Source organism: Lissotriton helveticus, chromosome 5_1, assembly GCF_964261635.1.
Source record: "Lissotriton helveticus chromosome 5_1, aLisHel1.1, whole genome shotgun sequence".
In the NCBI taxonomy this organism is placed as follows: domain Eukaryota; kingdom Metazoa; phylum Chordata; class Amphibia; order Caudata; family Salamandridae; genus Lissotriton; species Lissotriton helveticus.
Window position 1 is genome coordinate 382,785,587 of NC_136065.1, and position 25,629 is coordinate 382,811,215.

The window sequence follows — 25,629 nt, forward strand, 5'->3', positions numbered from 1 at the left end:
ACCTTCACAATATTCCTCAATGTTGAGATAGTTTTCACCAGAGCTATGTTTCCTCCATTCTTCTCAATGTATCCCACAAATGTATTGCCCCAGGCGGGAAAGACCCAAGAATGAGACAGTGAAAAGTGCAAGAAAGAAGCGTAGGATTGGGTTGCTTTTGGATGTGGTATCTGCGATATGTGGGCCTGGGATCGTCTGGCACCTACGGAAGCCTGCCACACCAGACCACTAGAGACCGGGAGTCCTTGCATGGATGCCACCACTTCATCTTACCCAGAATGGCCTGCACAATTCAAAGTTAATAAAACAGTATTCCCTCACATTTCTGGAACAGAAATGTCCAGAATATTTGGAGAACTGAAAAACCCAGACTATCTGGTGTTTTTCCACACTACTTTGAATAACAAGCATTTACAATGCAACGGTCTCGCCTTTGCAAAAGTTAGAGCTATTAGCATTGTAAATGACAAAACTGTTATTTATGTGTTGGTTTTGAAAACAGATAAATAAATGGCATTGTCATTTACAATGCCAATAGCTTAATCTCTCGCAAATGCGAGACCTATTTCATTTGTACCCACACACACACAGCAACACACACACAGAGCCACACACACACACACACACACACACAGAGCCACACACACAGAGCCACACACACAGAGCCACACACACAGCCACACACACAGCCACACGCACAGCCACACACACAGAGCCACACACACACACAGAGCCACACACACACACAGTAAAACACACACAGCCACACACACACAGTGCCACACACACACACAGAGCGCCACACACACACACAGCGCCACACACACACACACACAGTGCCACACACACACACAGAGCGCCACACACACAGAGCGCCACACACACAGAGCGCCACACACACAGAGCGCCACACACACGGAGCCACACACACAGAGCCACACACACACAGCCACACACACACATACACAGAGCCACTCACACATACACAGAGCCCCAGAGCATAATTCCAAGAGGCAGCAAAGGCTTGAAGCATAGGAACCAGGTTACACAGTATTCCCTTTTCATGGCTGCCTGCCCCCTCCTTCCTCCTGCCCCCTCCCGCCTCTCGGCAGCATGTTCTGCTCTCTGAATCAATGATCAGTTGAGGTTTCCAAAGCTGGTCAGTCAGCATTCGGGCAGTCATTCCCCAGTTTAGGCCGTTCACCTACTTACCTACTCATTGCCCGAGTTGTCTAACCTTGTTCCCACAGCTGCCCCGCCTTCACATCTACTGAATAACACAGCAGCACTGCACATTCCCAAACAGCTGCGCTAACACCCCATGGGTCACCAGAAATGTACAATGGCTGCTTAAGAGGCATCTGAAATTACATTCCCTGGGTGTTTAACAGTCTGTAATGACATTTCCGCAATCGTAAAGAATCTAGAAATATGTGGTTAGGCTTCCTTGTAACCTTTGACATTGGTAATCACCCTGCAAGCGCCATGACGGGATATATACAGCTACATACTTCAGGGACATTTACCCATCTACTTTTCCTGGCTGTGGAGGTTACATCATCTAGTAATTCCAGTGTGTCCACATGTATGGTTACATTCCACAGTCATTCCCTTGTATTAAGACATCTGGGACGGTACTTTCAGGGCATCCAGGCGTCTACAGCAACAATGCTTTGGCAGGCAGCCATCTAGGCTTACATTCCCTTTGTAGGCAGGTGCTAGTTACATTCCCTTCACAGACAGGCCTCTTGGCACTGTCCCCCGTGAGGACAGACGTCTACGGTTACACCCCCTTGGTAGGGAGCATCACTGGTTACATTCTCTGGGTATCCCGTCATCCTCCGCTACCCTCCTGGGGTATTGTGGTACCTACACTGAAGGAGACCCCAAGCCCTTTATAAGTCTGGGGCTAAAACCCCACAGGGTCACCTTGGAGGGGACAAGGTGTCGACCACCTTCTGCATATGGAACATATGAGAGTGGGGGTGGGGTGCCAAAGGAAGAGCACACGCTTCAGTGGGAGAAAGCCTTGTGGCAGATGAGGAAGTGGGCGTGACCGGGTCACTGGTGAGAGGCGTCCACTGCAGGGAAAGAGAGGGCTGTACTCCCTTTAGCAGTGAGAGGGGGCACAAATTAGTCAGTACATGTGAAGGCAAAGGTGTAAATTAGGACCATCAGACTTTGGATCAATCAGCGTCTGACAACGGGAGGGGGTGCTATCCGGGACATATGTCTGGATGGAGAGAGATAATCCTCGAGAAGGCGGACAGCGAACAGTGAAGGCACGCTATACAGCGCCCTCGACAGCTCTGCAGAGTGGACCAGTCGCAGCACCTAGGTGCCACTTCAGAGACCGTGGAAACTAAACACACCCGCGCTCTCTAAGTGAAATCATAAACACACCCCGCACTCTCCAAGTGAAATACGCAGCATTTTCAGAGAGCGGTAAAACTGTCTTGCGAGCCCAACTCACCCCTCATGAGCCAGGAGTTTACAAGGGAAGTCATCACCCCAGGCAAGCCATGTCCGTGAGGGTGAGGGTGAGAGTGAGAGGGTGTGTGAGGGTGAGTGAGGATGTGTGAGGGTGAGAGGGTGTGTGAGGGTGGGTGAGGGTGAATGAGGGTGTGTGAGGGTAAGTGAGGGTGGGTGAGGGTGAGAGGGTGTGTGAGGGTGGATGAGGGTGACAGGTTGAGTGAAGGTGAGTGAGGGTTTGAGAGGGTGAGTGAGGGTGAGGGTGAGAGGGTGTGTGAGTGTGAGTGAGGGTGTGTGAGGGTGAGAGGGTGTGAGGGTGAGAGGGTGTGTGAGAGTGTGAGGGTGAAGGGGTGTGAGGGTGAGAGGGTATGAGGGTGGGGGTGAAAGGGTGGGTGAGGGTGGGTGAGGGTGTGAGAGGGTGTGTGAGGGTGTGTGAGGGTGAGGGTGAGAGGGTGTGAGGGTGAGAGGGTGTGTGACAGTGAGGGTGAGGGTGTGTGAGGGTGAAGGGTGAGGGGGTGTGAGGGTGAGAGGGTGAGGTGTGTGTGAGGGTGAAGGGTGTGAGGGTGAGGGTGTATTAGGCTGAGGGTGTATGAGGGTGAGGGTGTGTGAGGGTGAGGGTGTGAGGGTGAGGGGGTGGGAGGGTGAGGGTGAGGGGGTGTGAGGGTGAGGGTGTAAGGGTGAGGGGGTGTGAGGAGGTGTGGGTGAGAGGGTGTGTGATGGTGAGGGTGTGGGTGAGAGGGTGAGGGGGTGTGAGGGTGTGTGAGGATGAGAGGGTGTGTGAGGGTGTGAGGGTGAGAGGATGAGGGTGAAGGGGTGTGAGTTTAAGGGGGTGTGAGGGTGAGGGTGAGAGGGTGTGTAAGGGTGAGGGTGTGAGAGTGCCGGTGTGACAGTGAGGGGGTGTGAAGGTGTGTGAGGGTGTTTGAGGGTGAGGGTGAGAGGGTGTGTGAGGGTGTGAGGGCGTGAGGGGGTGAGGGGGTGTGAGGGTGAGGGGGTGAGAGGGTGTGCGAGGATGACAAGGTGTGTGAGGGTACAGGGTGAGAGGGTGTGTGAGGGTAAGAGGGTGAGAATGAGGGGGTGTAAGGGTGAGGGTGTGTGAGGGTCAGGGTGTGTGTGAGTGAGGGTGTGTGGGTGAGGGTGAGGTGGGGTGGGGGTGTGAGGGGGTGAGGGTGAGAGGGTGTGTGAGGATGAGGGTGTGTGTGAGGGTGTGAGGGTGTGTGAGGGTGAGGGTGTGTGAGGGTGAGGGGGTGTGAGGGTGAGAGGGTGTGTGAGGGCGAGGATGTGAGGGTGAGGGAGGGTGAGGGTGAGGAGGTGTGTGGGTGAGGGTGTGTGAGGGTGAGAGGGGGTGAGGGGGTGTGAGAGTGAGGATGTGAGGGTGAGGGTTTGAGGGTGAGGGGGTGAGAGGGTGTGACAGGGTGAGAGGGTGGGTGAGGGTGAGAAGGTGAGAGGAGGTGAGAGGGTGAGAGGGGGTGAGAGGGTGAGAGGGTGAGGTGGTGGTGGTCACCCACTTACCGTTCACGTTCGCAGCAGCCATTCCTTCATCTCACGGGCGGGGTGTGGCCGCACACAGAACTGTCGGTTCGGCAGATGAGGGGGTCCCAAGTGTCCCTTAAACCCCATTTCAAGAAGGCTCCACCAACTCCTAATGAGCCAGGAAGAGCCTTCCTTCTCCGGGCAGCAGCGTTGTCTGTGACAAGAAGGGTGAAAACAAGCGCTCGGAAAAATCGCTCGGGATGACGTCAACTTTCCGCTTTTAGAGCCGTCCTTTTCAGACTGGCTTGGCCTGACTTACTGGTGGTGTAAAAGCTTGCTTATCTTCGTTATGGGGCCATCTGTTGGCCCCATAAAGAAGATAAGAAAGATTTTACGCCAGCAGGAAGTCAAGTCAGCCAGTCTGAAAAGGACGGGGCTTAAAGAGAAAGAAATACGTCATGGCGACCTCTTCTCCAATGGCTGGCCACCGTTTAGGAGGCCAGCCAATGGAGAAGAGGGGCGGGGCCTAACCCTCGCTAGAGAAACTCACCCTAAAACATAAAATCTCGCGAGCTCGACTGTGCATGTGCGCAGTACGCCACGCGAGACCTATAAACAGGACTTCACATGTGTGGCGGGGCCTATTACACCTGACTGGAACAACCCTCTTCTCTGACCATGTGAAGTCCCAATAGTGTTAATGTGCTCTTCACATGGTCACTATTTTGATGTGATTCTGTCCTAAACAATAGGCTGCACCTCAAATTTGAGGTACTGTTTTAATGAGAGAAAAGTCTGAACATTGGATGATATAATTTTTGCCTGTCGCTTGATGTTCTGGAGGGTTCTGTCACACAGAAGTAAAGATATTGTGATATTTTCACCCATGCTTTGATATTTGCAGAAGATTCACTGTAATTAAATATGCGGAATTCATGCAAGCCACATTATTGCGGCTTCTGCTATGTTTCTAGTTTTCAGAAATGTTTGAGTTTCTAGGATTCCCTGGCGGGCATTTATCCCAGGCTAAAATACTGTAGACTTTCCAAATGGAAGCTCCCAAATTCAAAAACATTCCCTGGAGTCTCTTGTGTGAATGCTTTCTCAAATCCATAAAACCCCAGTACTTGTCTGATAAACCCAGAATCAGAAGACCCAAGAAAACACAAACCTGATTCAAGCCTTGACAGAAGTGTGTTTCTGCGCGAGGAGACTGAAGCAAACTACCATGTTTTGGGAACAAATGTTGAAAATCTGACTTTTGTCTTGTTAAGTGTGTTGTCCTGGCCAGTTCAATAAGCTTTATTCGGTTTGCGACAGCAACCCTAAAAGCACAGATGAAACAAATCAATAACAGCCACAGTAACATTCTCAAGATAATCGATACTTAACAGGAACAACTATTTGATCAAGGTAAATATTATACATGTGTGCAAAACGCGAATATATGTCCAATATTGTGCAAATGCATACATTTCATAAAAGTCCAATGAATATCATACAAAATGTGCAAATTACAGCATAAAGTGATAAGTGCTTAACATACCCTAGATTCCTAGTGCAGAGATTCCACATAAAGGTATCTACTATACTTATCTTCCTAATGTACAAACTTTGCAAAAAGTGGCAAGTGCAAGCATTGTACAATAAGTGCAAATTACGCTATAAAGTGTCACATGCCAACAACATTCCTTCTCGTGCAAATTATGCAAAAGTGCAAAGTGCCCTAGTTTCCAACAATACTATACAAAATTTTAAAAATATGATGGATTTTCTAATAGCAATGCATTTTAGAATATAGCATGCCACATAGTAGCAAACGTCCAGGCTTTCCAAGGCGGATACCATCCTCATAGCATTCTTAGTGGATCGAACATTATATTTTAAAAATAGAGGTTGCAGATAACATTTCCTAATAAAAAAGTAAAATTTACAAAACAGTAAAAAATGGCAGCAACTTTGTTTAGACATATTGTCGCATGGGCAAATAGAATTGACACTTTTTTCATAATCGGGAAAGCCACGAGATGATGAGCAATCCCTAACCTGAGGCGTGTCAGGAAAAACAGATGGGAAATTTTTGTTACATTGGTCAAATATGCCTGAAAACCAACTTTGAGATTTATTTGTTGGTAGTATACAAGGGTACGTTGTTCACCAATACGTCTCTCTCGTGTTTCCCTTTTGTGGGCCAAAAAGGTGTCTTTGAGTTCTTTTTTAAAAATAGAGCTGCTTGATCCGGATCTGTATGGATATTACACTTAAACAGAAAAATTAAACCAGTAGTGGATAAAATTTAACCAGGGGATACGCATCCAATAATCAAGCTTTAGACAATCTTTAATAATGTGTTTAGTGAGTAGAGTTTCTTCTTTCGACCAAATAGAGCGCCATAATAACAAAGGTCATAGGGCGGCTAGATCAGAAATGTAATTAAGACCCACTTCCTGGTGGATCAATTCTATAGAGGCCGATGGTGGGACACTCAATAAACGTTTAACCCCTTCGATGCTCATGACGGAACGGTTCCGTCATGAGCGTCGGTTGGCCTGTGCTCATGACGGAACCGTTCTGTCATGAGCCCGTTGGCTCATTAGAACCTTCAGCACAGCGAGAAAATTCACGCCGCGCTGAAGGTGTTAAGAAAACTGTTTTCATCTGTCTGAAGTGTCTTTTCAAAGTGGTGGCCCCAGATACCTGCGCCATAAAGTGCAGATGGTACGCACCTGGTGTTATAAATGGACACCTTATCTTTAATTCTTCGGGCTCCCACTTTTGATGAAAATCTAAATATACTATTTGTGGTCCTACTCATTTTGTGTCAAATGTTATCGTATTCACCTGTCCATTTCCCATTTCCTGCAAATGTTATTCCAAGGTAACAGAATGTTTTACCCGGATTTTTTTTTTTTTTTTTTTATATCCTCATTTTGCGATTGTATAGATAAGGAGGTTTCGGGAGTCTGATGATCTTTTTAGTTGCCTTTGCCTTCACAGCCCCTTCACTTCTCGGAGTTGTTTTGGGGAGTATCTCTTTCGTAGTCATGATCCATCAGTTTCTCTCCACTTACCCTTTATCGTTTCCAATAATACCATTGGTTAGTGGGGGAGAGCTAGCCAATTTGACTACTCGGCAGAAATCATTTCTGCCTGGTATTATGGTTTATCGCGGTAATCATTGGATTTGTTTGTCTATGACCCAGTAGAAGATTTTAATTGATTTGAAAGTGCTGTTCCCAAATTTCCCAAAAGTTTGTTCTCTTCGTGTGTTTCCTATTTCTATCGAGGTTATTTATTTTAATGGTGTAGTTTAACCAGTTTGTGTGACTTGGAGAGACTGGTTTAACCCAGTTGATGCAGATCTCTCTCTGCGCTAATAGTATTAAAACAAAGAGTAAGTTTTCCTGTTTTTTATTTAATTTATTCCTATCAATACCTGTATTGTTGTGTATCCCAAAAATTATAAGAGAAGTACTTACAGTTATGTTGGTTCCCAGTACCGTGTTCAGTGTCTTACCAATCTTCTCCCAATAGTTTGTTATTGCAGGACATTTTTGAAACATATGGATGTCATCCGCTCTTGCTTCTCCGCACTTGGGGCAGGTCTTAATGTTAGTACCTTTGAATTTAGATAGTTTTTTTGGGGTCCAATAGGCACGGTGAACTGTAAACAGGTGATTTCTCCTTAATGGTGATGATTTTATACAGGACCAACATTTTTCCATAGAGTTTTGCCATACCAGTTGTAAATCCATCTCTTGATCAGGTATGTCTTTCTTCCGGGTTTTTTCCGGGATTGAGGAACCTTCCTCTCCCGTTTCAATAAGTGTCCAATACCACTTTGATATTTCTTTTCTTATTAATGTGGTTTTTATCATTTCGCTTTCAAGAGTCTCATTTCCGGTATTTTTCTCTTGTATCGATTTGGCCCAGTTTGATAGCTGATAATATTTAAATTTCGATATCTTACCGTCTGTGAGTTCATATAGCAAATTCAATGGGATTATCTCATTTCCTTTTAGTATTTGCCCCCATAGTTCTATTCCTGCTACTTTGAGTGGTACTGCTAAAGAGTCTTTTAAGCATTCCAGTGACCCTGGGGAATCCCATATTGGCGCTTTTATACTATAATATGGTATATTTGCTGAACTTCTAATTTGAAACCAAATTCTAGCAGCGTTATATAAAATCTTCAGTTTTATTTTTCTGAAAAATTTCGGATGTCCGAATTTAAAAAGGAAATGGTCTGTTTTTTCCGTCATATTTTGCAGAAAACTTGGGTAATCTTGGTACTTCCTCAATAATGGTCTGAAGTTCTTAAATTGGAAGGACCTGTAATATTCAAATAAATCGGGGCTAGCTATTTCTCCTTGATCTTTCTTCCTCCTGAGTTTACTCCTGGCTATTCTCGTTCCTTTTGAAGCCCAGATGAAACTTACAATTTCGTCTTGAATCTTCTTTATGGGTTCTTTTTTGAAATCCAATGGGATGGTATTGAAAAGTTATGTAAATTTTGGGATAATAGACATTTTTATTACATTGGATCTTCCTAGAAAGGTTAAAGGTAGGCCTGACCATGTTTTAAGTAGTCTTCTCATTTCTTTAGTGATTATCGTTAAATTTAATTGCGGGACTTTCTCCATTTCTTTTACCAGAGTAATTCCTAGATATTTTAGTTTGTCCCTACTATATGGAGTAGTTGGATTACAGTTCCAGCTCATTGCTTCAGCTTTTTCTTTGTTTGTTGAATACCCGGAAACTTTACCAAAATCATTCATCATGTCATCCAGTGCTTGGTAGGCGCTTTCATAGTTTGTGGTAAATACCATTAAGTCATCAGCATATAGTGCTACCTTCTTTGACCAGTTTTGATATTTAAAAGGAGAGATTTGTGGGTGGTCCCTAATCAGAGTGGCCAGTGGTTCAATGTAAAGATTAAAAAGTAACGGCGACAACGGGCAACCTTGTCTTGTGCCACGTTCTATTTTGATGTTCTTAGTTAAACTGCCGTTAACTATTATTTTAGCCCTTGGATTCTTATATATTTCTTTTATCGTGTGAGCGACACTTTCCCCCAAACTATATTTTCCTATAATTTCGTTAAAAAAAGCCCAATTTACCCTTTCGAACGCTTTAGCGGCGTCGTAGGTGATTATAGTGAGGGGGAGTTTTTTGGTAGTGACAATATCAATTGCTGAAAATAACTCATGAGTAGTTTCATGGATTTGTCGCCCTTTTATAAACCCCTTCTGACCTAGGTTAATCAATCCTGGCATTACCTTAGCGAGTCTTTTAGCTGTAACTTGCGTAAAGATTTTATAATCGCAGTTAAGTAGCGATATTGGTCTGTATGACTCACATAGTTTTGGATTTTTTCCAGGTTTTAAAATAATGCTAATTATCGCATCGTTTCAGGTATCTGGGATTTTTTCATGATCTAAATATATGTTATTTATTAGGTCTGTTAGTTTATCGACTAGGGGTTCTTTTAGTGTTATATAAAATTCATTTGGGAGAGCATCTGGCCCCGCAGCTTTTCCTCTTTTTAGGTTGCTTATCACTTCTCTAACTTCCTCAGGCTTAATCTTTTGATTTAATTCTGTCTTTTCTTCATTTGTTAATTTTGGAAGAGAAGTAGCTTCTAAATATTTACCAATTTGTTCTTTAGTTGGATGTATATCTTCTTTATATATACCGGAGTAAAATTTTGAGAACTCCTGTCTTATTATATTATCTTCGGATGTTTGTATTAATTTTTCTGATATCTGAATGCATGGTATATTATTCCTAGATTGTTCACATTTTGTTTTCCATGCCAATAATTTTCCGCACCCTTCCCCATATTCATAATTTGCTAATTTACTGTTTTCCCATTTTTCTCTCACGATGTTTTCCAAATAGTTTGTTAGCTTTTTTTTTTAAACTTCGATGTCTTTTCCGGATGCATTTTTGTTTTCTCTAGAAAAAAAGCCTTATTGATTTTAGATGTTAATTTCCCACATGTCATTACAACGGTCTTAGATTGGTTTATTAAAAGCTTTCTGTCAATAATAAATAATATAAAATTATTAATAAGATGCTGAAGGCCATTTGGGGTACGTGACAATAAAACCGCATCATCTGCGTACAGTAAAATTGGAACAGGCTGTCTGTCTATCATGGGGGCATCCGCGGGTATCTGTCTTAGTACTGCGTCAACTTGGTTAATAAATAAAGAAAACAAAAGTGGAGCCAGGATGCAGCCCTGCCGGATGCCCCGTTTTACATAAAAAAGGGAGTACATTCCCCTGCAAGTCCATAGCGCACGCTACTAGATAGTCTCTCGTAGACTCTTTCCAAGAAATAAACAATTTCTTTTGGGGCACCTGTGACTAATAGCGTATTCCACAGTATAGAATGGTCCACGAGGTCAAAGGCACTGCTTAAGTCTGCAAAGCATAAAAACAGGTTACCCCATTTCACCAATGTATATTTACTTATAAGAAGATCAAGATTGACGCACTGTTCTAAAGTGCCCATGCCCTTCCTAAACCCATATTGTGCCTGTGAGAGGCCTTTGTTGTCTGAGGCCCATAATTCGAGCCTCTTCAACAGGACCCTACTCATTACCTTGATTGACGAATCCAGCAACGATATGGGTCGGTAATTACAGGCTTTGAGCCTTTCTTAAAGAGGGGTATAAGCAATGACTGTGCCCAAGATGGTGGAAAATGGCCTTCTGCAGCGACATAAAAAATCCTAACTAGGATCGGGGCCCACAAATACATTTCATTCTTGTATAAATCAATAGGCACCCCATCTGGCCCTGGTGCTTTGCCCACTTTGCTATCCACTAGACCTTCGTACACTTCCTTAATACTGAATGATAAAGGTAAGGTGGGCCAGGTGGAGACAAGGGGCAAATTAATATCAATTTTATCCGGGTTAAAATTTTAGTAAAATGTTCGATCCATGCATGACAACTTACATATGAAGTAAGTTCTGGGCGGCAGTCATCCTTTAAAAACGGACCAATTATTGTCTCCCAGAACAGTTTGCTATTGTTGGTTGCTGCTGCTAAATTGAGATTGTCCCAGGCTTTGCCGTGCAGTTCTTTCTTTCTTGCCTCAATCTTTTGCTTGTAGTTAAAACGTAATTCCTGTATATGCACTTTGTTCCGTGGCTTTATTCCTAGTGCTAGCTTCAAGCTATGTAGAGCTCGGGCACAATTCTTATCAAACGATCCTACATAAGCTTTTTTCTTTACATTGTGTTTCTTCGTGAATATCCTTTCTATAGACTTATTTATCCTAAGAAAGCTAGACATCAGTGGCGCTGGATTTACCTCATCACTAAGGCAATAGTCTATTTCTGCTCTACATTTGGCAATCACGTCCCCTTGGATTTCTTGTGGTTTAATTCCTGCCCACTTTATCCTCATCCAGTTAGTTCTTATGGGAGTAATGTCAGTGACACAATTCATTTTAGTTAGATGTCTATGCCCCCAACACAACAGCGATAATGAGATGCTGTTGTGGTCACTGACTACCTGGTCTGTTATCCATAGGTTGGTATAATTATTGTTACTGGAAATTAAAACATGATCAATAGTAGTAGAAGCATTTCTGCCAGTAAAGGTTGGGCATATAATATTGTCCCTAGTCATATTACAACTCAAAAGTTCAAGGTCAAACTTGGCTAATTAAAGAATTTAGGGCTGTACCATACTCGCCATGTGAAAAGTGCACGTAATCGACATTTTCCTCTATGTTGTGACCCTTCATAAAATCACATGTGTTAGTGGATGCCAGCGGACATACTTGAATATTAAAATCACCAACTCAGACTATGATGGCTTGTCTGTTTGGTACTAGCAATGCCCAGTCAATTTCTTTTTCCAGATTTTTAATTATACTAACCCTGTTATTACTAAAGATGTTATTATAGTAATTAACTAGAAGCAGGTCCTTCCCTTTATGAAATCTAAGCCTCATTAACTGGCAATAGGGGCCTATTGATATGCACCCTACGATTTTGCATTCTGCTAGTTTATTTTGAAAACAAGAATCAGGAGACCACCCTTTGCCTTACCTGATGTAGAATCAATAGCGCTTACCCAGTTTGAAGTATATCCCTCTATAAAAACCGAATCTCTATACCAGGTCTCTTGTAAGCAAATAATATCATAATTGGAAGTAATGAATTCTGTCCAGAATGGTGTACCCAGTTTCCTTTTGAGCCCAGCTATATTCCACGTCATGATAATATATCCTTCCGGACCATTGATTATAGCGGGCTTATTTGTTGGGGACGCAATGTTCGGGCTCTCTTCAGATGTAAATTCTGCCCGTACATCGCTAACTAGTATCTGTGTATCTGGTTGACCTCCTACATTTATATCTTGTATTTCACTAGCCAAGTAAGTAGTAAACGACCAACTAGTATCTTGAACTATTCTTTGTTCTTTAGTCTCCCTGTTCCTTATTGGTGTAGGGTTCTGCGTTGTTCCTACTTTTGACGTAAGTCAATCATTATCTTCCATTGAACTTAATGCCTGGTATCTGTTGTATAAGGGGATATTCATACTGGGGGGCTGTAGTGCTAGTAGTAGCACTTGTTTAGTGGGATAAAAATTGTGAACTGGTCTACCTTGGTTACCACACATCATTAGGTGTCTGTAGAAGTATCCTAATGGCAGGAGGGTCGTATTATACTCCAGCTGGGACGGTGGAGGGGCATTTGCAAGAGGATTCTGTGCCCAACCTGGGGTTTTAAAGTAAATGATGATACAGTCTCCCGCAAACTTTTTCTTAAGCGGGCCGATCCATCCCACCCGTTGTGTCAACAAAATTTGATTTGCCCCCATCATCGGGAAGCCACAATTGTTTGACAACCAGTGTAGAGTTTTATTTTTAAGTGCAACATGGTTTTTACCCTGATCTCTCCCAAGTTTAGGTACATTTACTAGGACTGCCACATAGGCCCCACATTCTGGCGGCAGGTCAATAGACAAAGGTACTTGTTTACTTTAGAGGACATAGGGACTGGAGTATCTACTCTAGTGTTCTCTAGGTCGGGGACATTACTGTGTCTTGAGGTTGGTTTATCGCTATGCTCCATGCCCTCATTAGGTACAGTAACGTGTTCGACTCTATTCTATGTATAAATTTCCTTCAGTACTTCACCAAAATATGAATGGCCTATGGGTATGCCGTCCGTATTGGGTTTAGTTGGTTCGGGGGCTGGTAAAGTATGACCCCTATTGGTTACCACTATAGGGATCTCTTCGCTAACAGTCCCGCTCGGTTGCCCTTCTCAACCCTAGCATAACATTTTTCAATACTTCCAGTTAATTTGTGTACTTCCCTAGCTATGTTATTGATCCTATCATGGAGTGGCCTAAGTAGTACAGTTAATTTATCAAAGATGGATTCTAAGGATGTTACATTTGGTGCAGGATCTTGAACTTGTTTTAATTGTGCGTTTACTGTTGCTGTACCCCCCCCCCCCGCCCCCACACCCGTTTTGGATATTTCTTGTCTTTTTTGGCCTTGTTAGTACCCTGTCAAGTAGTTTTCTTTTTGTCTCCATTACCTTTAGGTAACGGGTTAGGGGACACATTAAGTGAGGGAGCCAATATAGTTAGGGTAGGTGTATTGGAGATACGAGAGGGCTCATCGGCAATATCATTCACTCCCGCACTGCAACCATTTACATCCTGACCAATAGGTGATTCTGAGAAGGTTAATCTTCCTCCGTTAGTCTAAAAGGAGCCTTCATTAGACTTATCCCCATGTATAATACTGGACCCCATAGACAAACGTCTCTCCGTGCGGTTAATTTCCTCAGATAAAATGCTAACTGCTTTTATTAGAAAAGTATCTATGGTAGTGCATGTTTTATCCAACAGAGGTTTGTTTGTCCGCCTCCTTGCCATTATAAAAGGGACAATAGTATCTCCACCTCTAGGGAAAATACTTCTTGTAAATACTTCTGTGCCTTCCGATGCAAATTTGCGTACAATAGCAGGGACAGTACCTTTCTGCAATTCTCTTGATGTCAAAAACCAATAATGCTGGAAACATTAGAGGGATGGCCCGGCCCGGCCACTTCTGGCCCCTGACGGTTACAGATGGCCTGCCGTTTGCCCGGGTGTGTGAGGGCTACGCGCCTTTGAGGCCGCTGTGACACCGCCTCCCTGCGCCCGATCCCAGGTGCTGCTGGGGAATGTAGTTCTTTCCATGCCGTTCCCCTCACGGCTCGGGAAAGAGGATGTGAAGCAATGCCGCCGTTCCCCTCACAGCACGGAAGGCAAAGCAGCTGCCGCATTGTCAGTCGTTCCCCTCAGGCTGTATCGAGAGTGTTGTCCTGGCCAACTAATCAAAGTGAGAGTGGTCTGGAACCCAGCAAAGCAAACCTTATGATGTGCAGAGGTTGAAACTATATGGTTGTGGTATGTTTTTTAAAAGGCCACAGGTGAGACCTGTGACCAAAAATAAGTCGCCTAAGCCAGCATTTTTCCCTCGGTTACTTTCCAAATTTACAAATGCACTGTACCCAGTTTATCTCATGTGGGCACCCCGAACGGATAGAAAGCACATACATGTCTGATACCGACAAGCTCAGCAGACTTATAAACAAAGCTGGGCTCAAACCTTGATAGGAATATGCCCCTACGTGAGGGAGACTTGATGGGATTAGCATGTTTTAGAAAGAAAAATGCCAAAGATCTGGCAAACGTCATGTTCAACAGGATTTCCAGGTCATTTAAATCAGGGTGAAGGAAGACTGGCATCTACTGACTAAAACCCAAGGATGTGCAAATGTTAGAAATATATGGTTGTCGTATATTTACTTACAACTTGGGGGTGATAATTCAACCAAAAGACAGATAGATAAAGCAGCATTTTGCTTGTAATTGTTTTCCAAATTTCCAAAATGTATTGAACCTAGTCTATTTTCTGTGGACACTCAAAACGCACCGAAAACCTAAGCATCTGGAACCCCTTCACTCAGAAGGAACAAAGTTGTAGGTCAAGCCAAGGGAGGTATATGTTCCTGCCTGAGGGAGACTGAAGGAATATATGTTTTGTCAGACAAGTACCAAGGATCAGATGTCATGTTGAGCATGATTCCCCTAGCCAGCCAATCAGAGAGACGTAGGACAGGTACCCCGTAATAGAATCTTTAGCATGTGTAGATGCTAAAACTATATAGTTGACCATATGCTAACAAACTCCTGCACATCTATCACTCTGGCTTCTGATCAGGCGGCATCAAAGAGACCGCTACCTCACACATTTTAGACAATGCCCTCCTGACCACAGATGAAGATATGCCCTGCCTCCTGATAATGCTGTACCTCCTAGCTGCCTTCAACACAGTTGACCATCTGACCTTCATCCACAGCCTGGAGTCTCGAATAGCATTCACCAGCAATGTCCTTTAGTGTTTTTTTCTCCAGTCTTCACACCCAGCACCAGTTTGTGCACATGGGCACCTCCAGGTCCAAAAGGATCCAGATAACTTGCACAGCCCACAGAAATCCATGCTAACACCGGTCATCTTCAGTCTCTACATGGAGCCCCGCTTGGTGCTCGACTTGCAGATAACAGCATCATAATTTACCATGCTGATGATATATAACTCTACTTTAAAGTCTACTTTTTCACACATCCAACATCTCAGGCACTGTCTGAACATCATCCCGATGTGGATTTTCAGAACCTACATGAAGCTCAACGCAACCAAGGCGGAATTCCTGTTATTTGCCAAGAGCAACAAAAACAAACAGTGAAAAACTGTCTCTTGTCAAACCCCAACTTCCGCTGGATGCCAAGTCATTTGCATTCACCATGGACACTAGCCTCACTTTTGATGGACATATTGCCAAAAACACAAAGACAGGCTGGAACCAGCTGTTTCTTCTAAAATAAAGTAAAACCCTTTCTTGCAGAAAGCATCTTGAGAACTGCTGTTCAAACCCTTGTAGCCCCGCATCTGGATAGTGGTAACACGGTCACCCTGCTCCATAACACGCCACAGACTGCACACTGCAACTCTTAAAGGCATCCTAAATGCCACAGCACATCCTGAAGAAATATGACTACATCACCCCATCCTGATGGAACTCCATTCACCTAATTGCCGGCCCACATATCTTCAAAACCTGCTGCATTATTTACAAAGCCATCACAACCATCACCCGTGCTTATGTTGAAGACAAGCTCACCATCTCTAGTTGTTCTTGGCACAACTGTAGCCAAGACCCCATCAGATTGCAGACATAGGGCCCCATTAGGAAGGCGGGCGGATCGCCCCCACCGGGCTGGCAGTAGCCACTGCCGGCCCGGCGGGGGCGATCCGCCCGCCATCCTTCCAGCAAAGACCCCCGGCCATATTACTATGGCTGGGGGGATTCCGCGGCGGACGGAGAGACCGTCCACCGCTTTTCCACCTGGTCGACAAGTCGACCGGGCGGAAAAGGGTTCAATATGGTGGCGGTGTCTGTTAGACACCGCCAGCCATATTTGGATGTGGCCTGGAAGGCATGCGGAGTCTGCTTGCAAGGGCCCATTGCGGGGCCCCAGGGACTCTGGGGGGTGGGGGTGCACATGGGGGGTTCCATGCACAACATGGCAGGCACTGCGCGGTGCCTGCCATGTTGTGCATGGAAGTGCACGACATGCCTTCCTAGCACAATGTCAGGAATGCGCCCGCCTGTGTGGTGTTCGCATCCTAATGTATGCAACGGAACACCCGCACCGATGGCGGGCGGTCCAATTCCTCCAGAGGATGGCAGGCGGACTTTGTGCGCCCGCCATCCTAATGACCCCCTAAGATGGTAAAAATGAAAAAACAAGGCAGCAGGCATTTCCCATCTATACATCTAGCTACAGCAATGCAGCAGCCATCAGGACTTACCTTAGATGGCTCAAGTTTAGGAAAGAGTTGAAGACACACCTCATTAAAGAACAGAACATCGCAGTGCATTAACAGTCCAGAACCAGCTACCACCCTATCACTCGTTCACTTTGTGCTTGTCTTTGACCCTGGAACAGTGCTCCTCTGGCTTTTAGTTAGATTTGTACTTTGGATAGAACCGCATACATGTCCACACACACACACACACATGGTTGTTGTATGCTTCAACGCAGCCAGGTGTGATACTTGGAGAAAAAACAGCATTTTGCTTACAATTGTCTTCAAAATTTCCAAACTCCACTGCACCCATTTTTTGCCTGTGGAAACTCACAGAAAACTCAGACATGTCTGCTACTGCCTTGTTCAGGAGGCCCAGAGGAACAAAGTTCGGGGTCAAGCATTGACAGTTATATATATGTTCCAGCGCGAGGGAGACTGGAGGGTGTTAATGTGTTTTGTGAAAAAACAAAATGTTAATTTGACAAATGCTCTGTTCTCATGGCAGCTAGCCAGGGTAGTCAGTAAGCTTGCACTAATAAATTCCTTATGTCATGTAAAATTAAAAAAATATATAGTTTTTTTTTCCTACAGTCTTGAGTTTGGTATCTGTCATCAAATGAACAGTGCCCTATTAAAAGTGATTGTGCCATCATTTTGCGATCTGCTCTAATAGCACATAATTGATTGTGCAGACTACATTCCCTTGGAAAATCCATACTTATTTAGTATTGGCCGACTCCTGACATTCAGGGGGACATTTCCTTTGTCAGCATTCTGTACATTAGAGAAACGCAACGAAATATTCAGCAAATTTAATACAAAAATCAAATATCTACCCATTATGTATTGTATCTATAGGCTGCAATGAGATACTTCTGCCTGATATGCACCAATGCATAGCCTTGAATGTGCTGAAAAAATGTTTAGTTAGTATGAGTGCACAAAGGTCAGACAAAGAGGCACAGGTTTTTAAACAAACTAATGCCAAGTGTTTGAGAAAAAACGTTCAGTCACAGAGGTGCTCTATCACCCCAGCCGTAAAAAGGTTAAGTATGGTTAGTATTTACATGCCTTTATGTGTTTACCTTCATGATACTCTAGTACTTGATATTATGGCCACAATTTTTGGTACATTGATATGTTAATGCCATTATGCTGGTAGTATACTCTGAGAACCACTTCTAGTCCTTGGATACAATTGGACAGCATGTCAGCCTCAGATTTTTCCCCAGGGAAATATAGAAAGCAGATTTGTTCTCCCTGTTCCCAAGTCCAGTCGTGTTCCTATTCCTGCATCAGGGTCTCCAGATATAGTGATACCTTTAGCAGTGGTTGATGGAGGGCTCTCAGCCTTTATTCACCCTCTGACCCTTCCATATCTTTATAAGTCTTCCCAAATGCAGTATAACAATCATAAAAACTTATTTCAGGTGTTTTCTAAGGTGGGAGGTGTCTTCTTCCCTTATTTGAAGCTCTCTCAGTCCTACTCATGCAATACGCTCCTGGTCTGGTTCCCTTTAAACCCACTACCCAAGAGAAGCCACCCTTTTTGAGCCCAGCCGTCCATTAAAGTAGGCCTGCACATAAGTCTCATTACTACAGGAAGAGCACCTTCACTGGACCTGCTAGTGACTTGCACCATCCCTTCCAAGAAAATATAATTTAAAGTGATAAACAGAGTCACCAGTTGTGCTTCATATACCAACAGCTTTGGTTTTCAAGAATTCTTCAATCGTTGTGACCTGTTTAATGACACTTTTACCATCAGCTCATTGTATGAGCTTCTGTGGCAGATCACCTGAGGCCATTTCATTACTGGTTCTCATAACTTTCTGCTAGTTTCCTGAGCAGTGTGTTAGGACAGATGTTCCCACGTGGGATAGGATTGATTGTGTGACTCCTGCGGGCATCTGCCCAGTGGTACCAGGGCTTTGATTTGACTCTACTTTGATTATTTTTATTCAGCTTGGAATGTGATGTGGAGAGGGAGTAGGGGGTTATGTTCTGGTTAATTTAATCCTTATCAAAGTCCTGAATGTCCTCAAAATCCCGCCTGTGCAGTTTATGTCTTTGGTCATTGTGATCCTGCTCACTCAGAAGTCACCTGTAGGGAAGGTTATGTATTTGTGTCTTTGGAACAAAGGTATCAGCTAAAAATGGTTTAATTTAAGGGTGTAGAGGGCCAGATGTATGACCATTTCATTTTGTGACTCGCAAATGGCGATTTTTAGTAACTCGCAATTAGCGAGTCGCAAAATGAAATGTACAAATGTGTCTCAGACACATTTAGAAATTTCCAATGAGGTTGTCTATGACCTAACTCACTAATATTCATGAGGTAGGTCACAATTTGTGACCTCTGGGTATTGGCTTGTAATCACAGGGATGGTGGCCTGCTGGGGTAAGCAGACCACCATATCGGTGACTGCTTTTTAAATAAAGCAATTTTTTTCTGAAATGCAGCTCTGTTTTCCTAATAAGAAAATTGGATGCATTTAAAAAAGAAAAATGCAATGTTACCTTTTCATTCTTTAAGAGTAGGCTGTGGTATGTGGAACCACTGAATGTTCTTAGAAAATGTGGGTCCCCACATTCACAAAGGGGACCCCTTCCCCTTTGTGAATGGGCTACCACCTCCTTCACAGAGTCGGTAAAATATGAATGTTTTGCAACCACATTCCCGAAACAAAACATTCAGAAATGCCACTGAAACTATCTGTTCGGAAGGGACACCCTTGCAACATCCCCTTCCTAATAGCGACTCGCATACCCTATTTTGCAAGTCGGTAATAGGTTACCAAATCGCAAAATAGGGTTAGTACATTGCAAAAGCTGTTTTAGCAGTCACAAATGGCATGATTCTACTAAGGGCCCGACTGGGAACCACAACCGGCCCTGGCAAAGTGCTCTGCCGGCCCCACCTCCCCCCTGGGGGGTGTTGGGGGTGCCGTCAAGCAGTTTGCCGATTTTTTCGGCCGATTTTGGTACAGGGCCGATTTTGCAGCTATGCTGCAAAAACGGCCCTGTAACAAAAACGGCCCCCAGGGTCCCAAAATCGGCCCCCACCCGTGCAGCGCACCGGGGGATTGCCCGGTGCCCGCTATGGCCAGTCCGGCCCTGATTCTACTTCTCCGCTGAAAGTGATCGGACTTCTGGCCCTAGAGCACTTGGAACTTTTTTTAATACTACTTGCCATCGTACTGTAAGTGCTTTGCCCAGGAAGAGTAAGACTGTCAGTGGTAATCTGAGAATGGATGCTATCACAGGCAATAATGGCACTTCTATTTGTGAAGAATTTTAATGGCTCTGTCTCTTTCAAAAGGAGAAAACTCAATGGCTGCTTGAGACAGTATTAATTTCGTAACACTTTATTTTTTTGTTTCCACAGCTAATAGGAACTATGGGGCTCAGGCGGCCGTGCCTCTGAGCCAAGAAACACATGGTGGTGAGGATGTGGCTATCTTTGCCAAAGGTCCCATGGCACACCTTCTGCATGGCGTTCGCGAGCAGAACTACATCCCTCACGCAATGGCCTATGCCACCTGCATTGGTCAGAATTTGAACCACTGCCAACAAGAGTACCAAAAAAATAGGTCCATGCAGCCTACAGCTTCTGTATACTCCCTACTGTTACTCATCCTGTTATGGTGCTTGCTCTAAGCGAATAGGCTGCGCCTTCAGATGTGAACCTTCAGCTGTTCTGTCTTGCGTGAAAACCTTGAGTTAGCGTTTAACAGTAGAATTAACCATAGTTGTATATATTCTGTTTTTTATTTTTTATGTTTTTGAAACCTACACAGGCTCTCTGAATCATTATTTCTTCAATTACTTCCCTTAGAGAGGACAGTACCAATGTAAATTCCTCCTCCAGAGAGGATGGAAACAAGGCTTTCCTAAAACAGCAAGTAAATGTTCCCAGAGTACCACTGGCACTGATTTTCGAACATGTTCTGTAGGAGAATGCTAAATAAAGAGCCTTGAAATTCTATTTTAGTGGACGTTTTTATTAAACCCTTTTCACTATTGATCTGATGCAGATCTCGCATCAAAACATATTGTCTGTCTTAACAAATACCATGCATTGATTGTTGTTTTAAAATTCTGCAGCAGTTATTTGCAACTGGCGCTAATCATATTCAATATTCATGTTGCTTACAGTTTTGAATCCAGGTAAAATTAGATAAAACATATTTTTAAGTGTTTTTAATCTTTTTCTTCTAGAGCTCAGTGTAGCCACATTTTTAGGCCAACCAGACAAAGAAGTATTAAACTCTTATTTTACTGTTTCCGTAAAAAGTCAAACAAGCAATCTAATTTTACCTAATGCTATGCACCATCTGTCAAATTAGTACATCGCAACAAACTCTGTTTGTTTAGTTCCCAACAACACAAATCTGCAAACACAGAACATAATGGCTATGACTTCTTTATGTTGAGCTCCAGCAAATTTTTAGTGACAGTCAACTGATTATGCATTACCACTGCCACTGAAAAGTATGGGGCATATTACCAAGCTATAGCCGATAATTATCGCTAAGCTTGGTCAGCGGCCAAAATTATATCGCCGAGCTTCGCCTATTTTTATCGCTTAGGAGGCTTGATATTATCAAGGTTTATCTCCTAAGCGATAAAAATCGGCCGAAATGCATGAATATCGCTGAAAATTCAGCGATATTCATGCATTACCGAGCAAATGCTCTTAGCCATGTTATCCACCTACCATTGGATAACATGGCTAAGAACTGCTCTGGGCATGCGTTAGCTTTTGGAGATAATCGCGCTTAACGCGATTATTTCCAAAAGTTGGTAATAGGGGATAGCAATGTTAGCGACTGTTTCCAGTCGCTAACATCTTGGCACGCCCACTTTGCATGTCATTAGCGATAATTATCGCTGACATGCAAAGTGGGCCCCTAAATTCCCGCTATCGCCGATTAGCTGTCGCTAACTGGTGTTAGCGACAGCTAGGTAATAGGGCGATAAAATTATTGCCGCTTTAGCGGGAAAAATTCCAGCTAAAGCGGCGATAAGGCCCTTGGTAATATGCCCCTCTGTTTTTTGAAGATAGATTGAATATGAACAAATGTGTTTGCCATTGTACTGGTGTTGAATTATGCTCGTTATTGAGTCAGACACCTGTACACTACAAAAAAATGATGCATTTTATTGGCCTCCAGCTAGTCGATATCTACCCAGGAAATTCAGAGTTAGCTCCTGAGACAAGCCTCATTACTGTATCAACCATATCACCACTCCTTCATTCACAACAGATGCTGTCAAGTTCACAGAATTCTAAGAAAGAAGTAGAATATCCCCCTGTCTCGCAGAATGTTCCTTCACTGTGAGACATGCATCTTGAGAAGACAGTTTTAGAATTGATCACATTCCTACAGAAGCTTCAATATGCACATGAAAATGTTTCTTATTTCTATTGCTACAAGTCCCTAAAATAAATGAATCCCCAAACACATTCCTTTCCGTGTGTTAGCATTTTATATATATATTTATAAATAAAGTGTTGCAAGTGTGAGGAAACTGTGCTGTTTTTGATAGTTTTTCAGTTGGTTTTAAAATAGTACCCTCATTGTTTTGCCTGATTTACAATGTTGATTATTTTGAAATATGCTTCTATTATCTTTAAATGTAGCAGTTTATAAGTTATACAGAAAGACACAGAGACATTTTGCAGACAATCTATATTTTAAATGTTTTATCATTTCCTTGTATTTTTAAATCACAGTAAAAAAGATTATGTTTAAACCAGTGCACTTTCATCCAGTGAGATGCAACTAATGACGATCGAAACTGGGATTAAGTTAAAAAGAAAATATAAATATACAAACAGAAACTACTTCAGGCCTCTAACTACCCACCAAAGCAAAAATCTATTAATTTTAAATATCAGTTCTGTCTGTAAATAGCTACTCACACCTCTATGAAACCCTTCCTTCATACATTTAAATGGAAGATTACAAAAACTTTGATGTCTGTCAAAATGCTACTAAGGGCAAACTGTACTAACATTGGAGACAGCGATTTCCAAACTGCAATTTTCTGAGAATCACAATTAGGGTATCACTATTCCTAATGTATGAAACTTTTTTTTTAATTTGTGATTCCTAGAGGGTTGTAAATCAACCTACCTCATGAATATTAATGAGGTAGGTTGCAGTTTGCAACCCATTAGGAATGATAGCCCTCACAAGGATGGTGTCCTTCGAGGTTCAACAGACCACCATGTCCTTGATTGCTGTTAAATAAAGCAATCTTTTTTTTTCTTTTTATATACACCCCTTTTTCCTTAAATGAAAACTGGATGCGTTATAAAAAACGAAACATTTAACTTTCATGTCTTAAGAGTAGGCATTGGTCCATGGCCTGCTCTTAACATATATTGGGGCATATTCCCAAGGACTTATCGCTGAGTTAGCAGCACTTTATTGCAGCCAAAGTAGAGATAGATTTATCGCCCTATTCACAAGCTGGTGCTAACAGCCGATATCACCAGTTTTCCTGCGATAGCAGCCACAAAAAACATCGCCACGGATGACACAGGCAACTAACGCTAATGAGATGCAGAGTAGGCGTTCCCGTGCAAAAAGCCGCAACAACACCACTTTGCAACATTCTCAATGACCAGCCAGATCGGCGATAAGATCACAAAAGATGCGATAAGGCGAGTTAGCAGCAGGGAATGAACACCTGCTCTTTTCTGGTATTAAGTCGGACGATAACCTGCACCAGAAATTGGAGCCCAGCTCACAGCCATACCAGAAGAAAAAACAGATGCCATGGAGCTACTGATCATGCAGCTCGGACACCCAAGAGGGTCACAACACCCACTGCCAACCCCCCCCCCCCCCCCCCCCCAGGAACCTACCCCCCTCAACCCCCAGGACAAAGATATTTTACATCAACTTCCCGAAATCATGAACAAAACAATTCGCCTGATGTCGCACAATTATAACAATTAACATACATGTGTGGTCAGAAAAAGGAGAATCATTCATTTATCTCTGAATTTCCAAACAAATTATTTTATTCAAGTTAAACTCAAAACAACTATTTGGAAGAGTCATGGCGGGTCTTCTCTGGACAATCTGTAAGTCACAGCCTGCAAGACAAAATTCAAGATAAGAAGGTGTGTCATGCGCTCATCAAAGGAGCGAGAGAGAGAGAAAGAAATGGAGAGAGAGAGAGAATGAGAGGGCAGGAGAGAGAGAGACAGTGAAAGGAAGAGAGGGAGAGAGAGAGAAAGAGAGAGAAAGAGAGGGAGAGAGCAAGACAGTGAAAGGAAGAGAGAGAGAGAAAGACAGAGAAAGAGAGGGAGAGAGAGAGACAGTGAAAGGAAGAGAGATAGAGGGAGAGAGAGTGCCGACACTGCGGACCCAGGCCTCACTGCTCCTCTGCTGCCACCAGTGTGCCTCGAACCACGTGCCGGTTTACACTGCAGTCCACCAGGTCCCTTATCTGAAACAGAATCAAGATTTATGAATGGCAGAGTTTATATCATTGCACACGCCATCATTGCTTACCCGCCCCTGCGCACACAGGCTGCTGCACCCCAGCCCCTCCTGCCGCCCAGCGGTGATTGCCCGCCCCTGCGCACCCAGGCCTCACTGCTCACCTTCCGCCACCCGCTTGTCTCTAAGTGGGCCCACCACGTGCCGGTGCAAGCTCCAAGCCCGGGCCCGGGGCCCGCAACCTTGGCAGCCTCCACATCATGCAGCCCTGCACCGTGGGCCGCCAGATCACACACGTGATTCGGGGTCTTGATTTCGCAATGGCAGAGAGCATATCAGTGCACACGGCATCATCGCAGGCTGCACACCCGCTCAGCTCTTTAGGTGCCACTAACCCTATGAATCACGGGGCAACTCCATGTGGCAGTAGGCCCGCGCTGCCCGCTGGCTCAGGTCTACACTGTGGTCCAGCAGGGCTCACAGAAATCCTTACCAGTCCAGACAGTCAGGACGGCACATCATCGCAGGCTGCCCACCCGCTCAGCACTTAAGGTGCACGCCCCTACCTCAGTGCACCGAAAGTCACTGTCCCGTGGCGGTAGGCCCGGGCCAGCGCAATGTATCAGGTGCCACCAAATTTGTGCAATGCAAGTCATGGACCCTTGTAAGCAAAGTCCGATGCACACAACAAATGAGTTTGATGTGAATGATCACCAACAAGTAACAAGGATGGAGTCGCACAGATGTGTTCTTATTGTGTCGTTTTATTGGAATACATATATTAGGAACATGAGACCAGCTGAAATATCACCGGTCCCTCTGTGAGTTATTTCTACCCCACCCCCCGCCCCCTCCACTCTGTTCCACTTTTAGAACTCCATCGTCTCATCTTCCCGTGCACCCATGTTTTCTCGTATTAATTATTCCCTCCTCTCCTTCTCCTTTACAGACCCCGCCCTTCATGACCATTCTACAGGTACACTGTTGTTGACTTGTACCCCTCTAAATGCCCTGTGAGAATCGGACCTCTTTCTTTTGTCTTCTCCTTCTTACTCTACTCTCTCCGCTCAACTTATTCTCTCTATTTTTGATCACTTTCCTTTCAAATCGCACCGTTCCTCAGACAGCCTCCAATATAAAAAACCAATGCATGTCTTAAACTAATATGCTCATGACTGTGCCTCTTGTGATTTTATATTGCTTTCCCTTCAAATCTGAATCTCAACCCAAGCGCAATTACAGCAACCAAATTTACATGTGGAGACGAGGTTTTCTTTCTCTTTTCCACTGCAGGTATTTCAGGCTCCGATAGAAACAAGAC

General features: G+C 44.0%; 1 protein-coding gene across 1 annotated transcript in view; it reads left to right on the top strand.

Moving 5' to 3' along the window:
• The window catches only part of LOC144754585 (alkaline phosphatase-like), a 232,990-nt gene extending 212,157 nt beyond the window's left edge, over positions 1 to 20,833 (top strand). The window contains exon 11 of the mRNA XM_078642552.1: positions 20,234 to 20,833. Coding sequence (XP_078498678.1) covers positions 20,234 to 20,505 — 272 coding nt within the window. The 3' untranslated portion in view covers positions 20,506 to 20,833. The remainder of the gene's footprint in view (positions 1 to 20,233) is intronic.
• Positions 20,834 to 25,629: the final 4,796 nt, after the last annotated feature.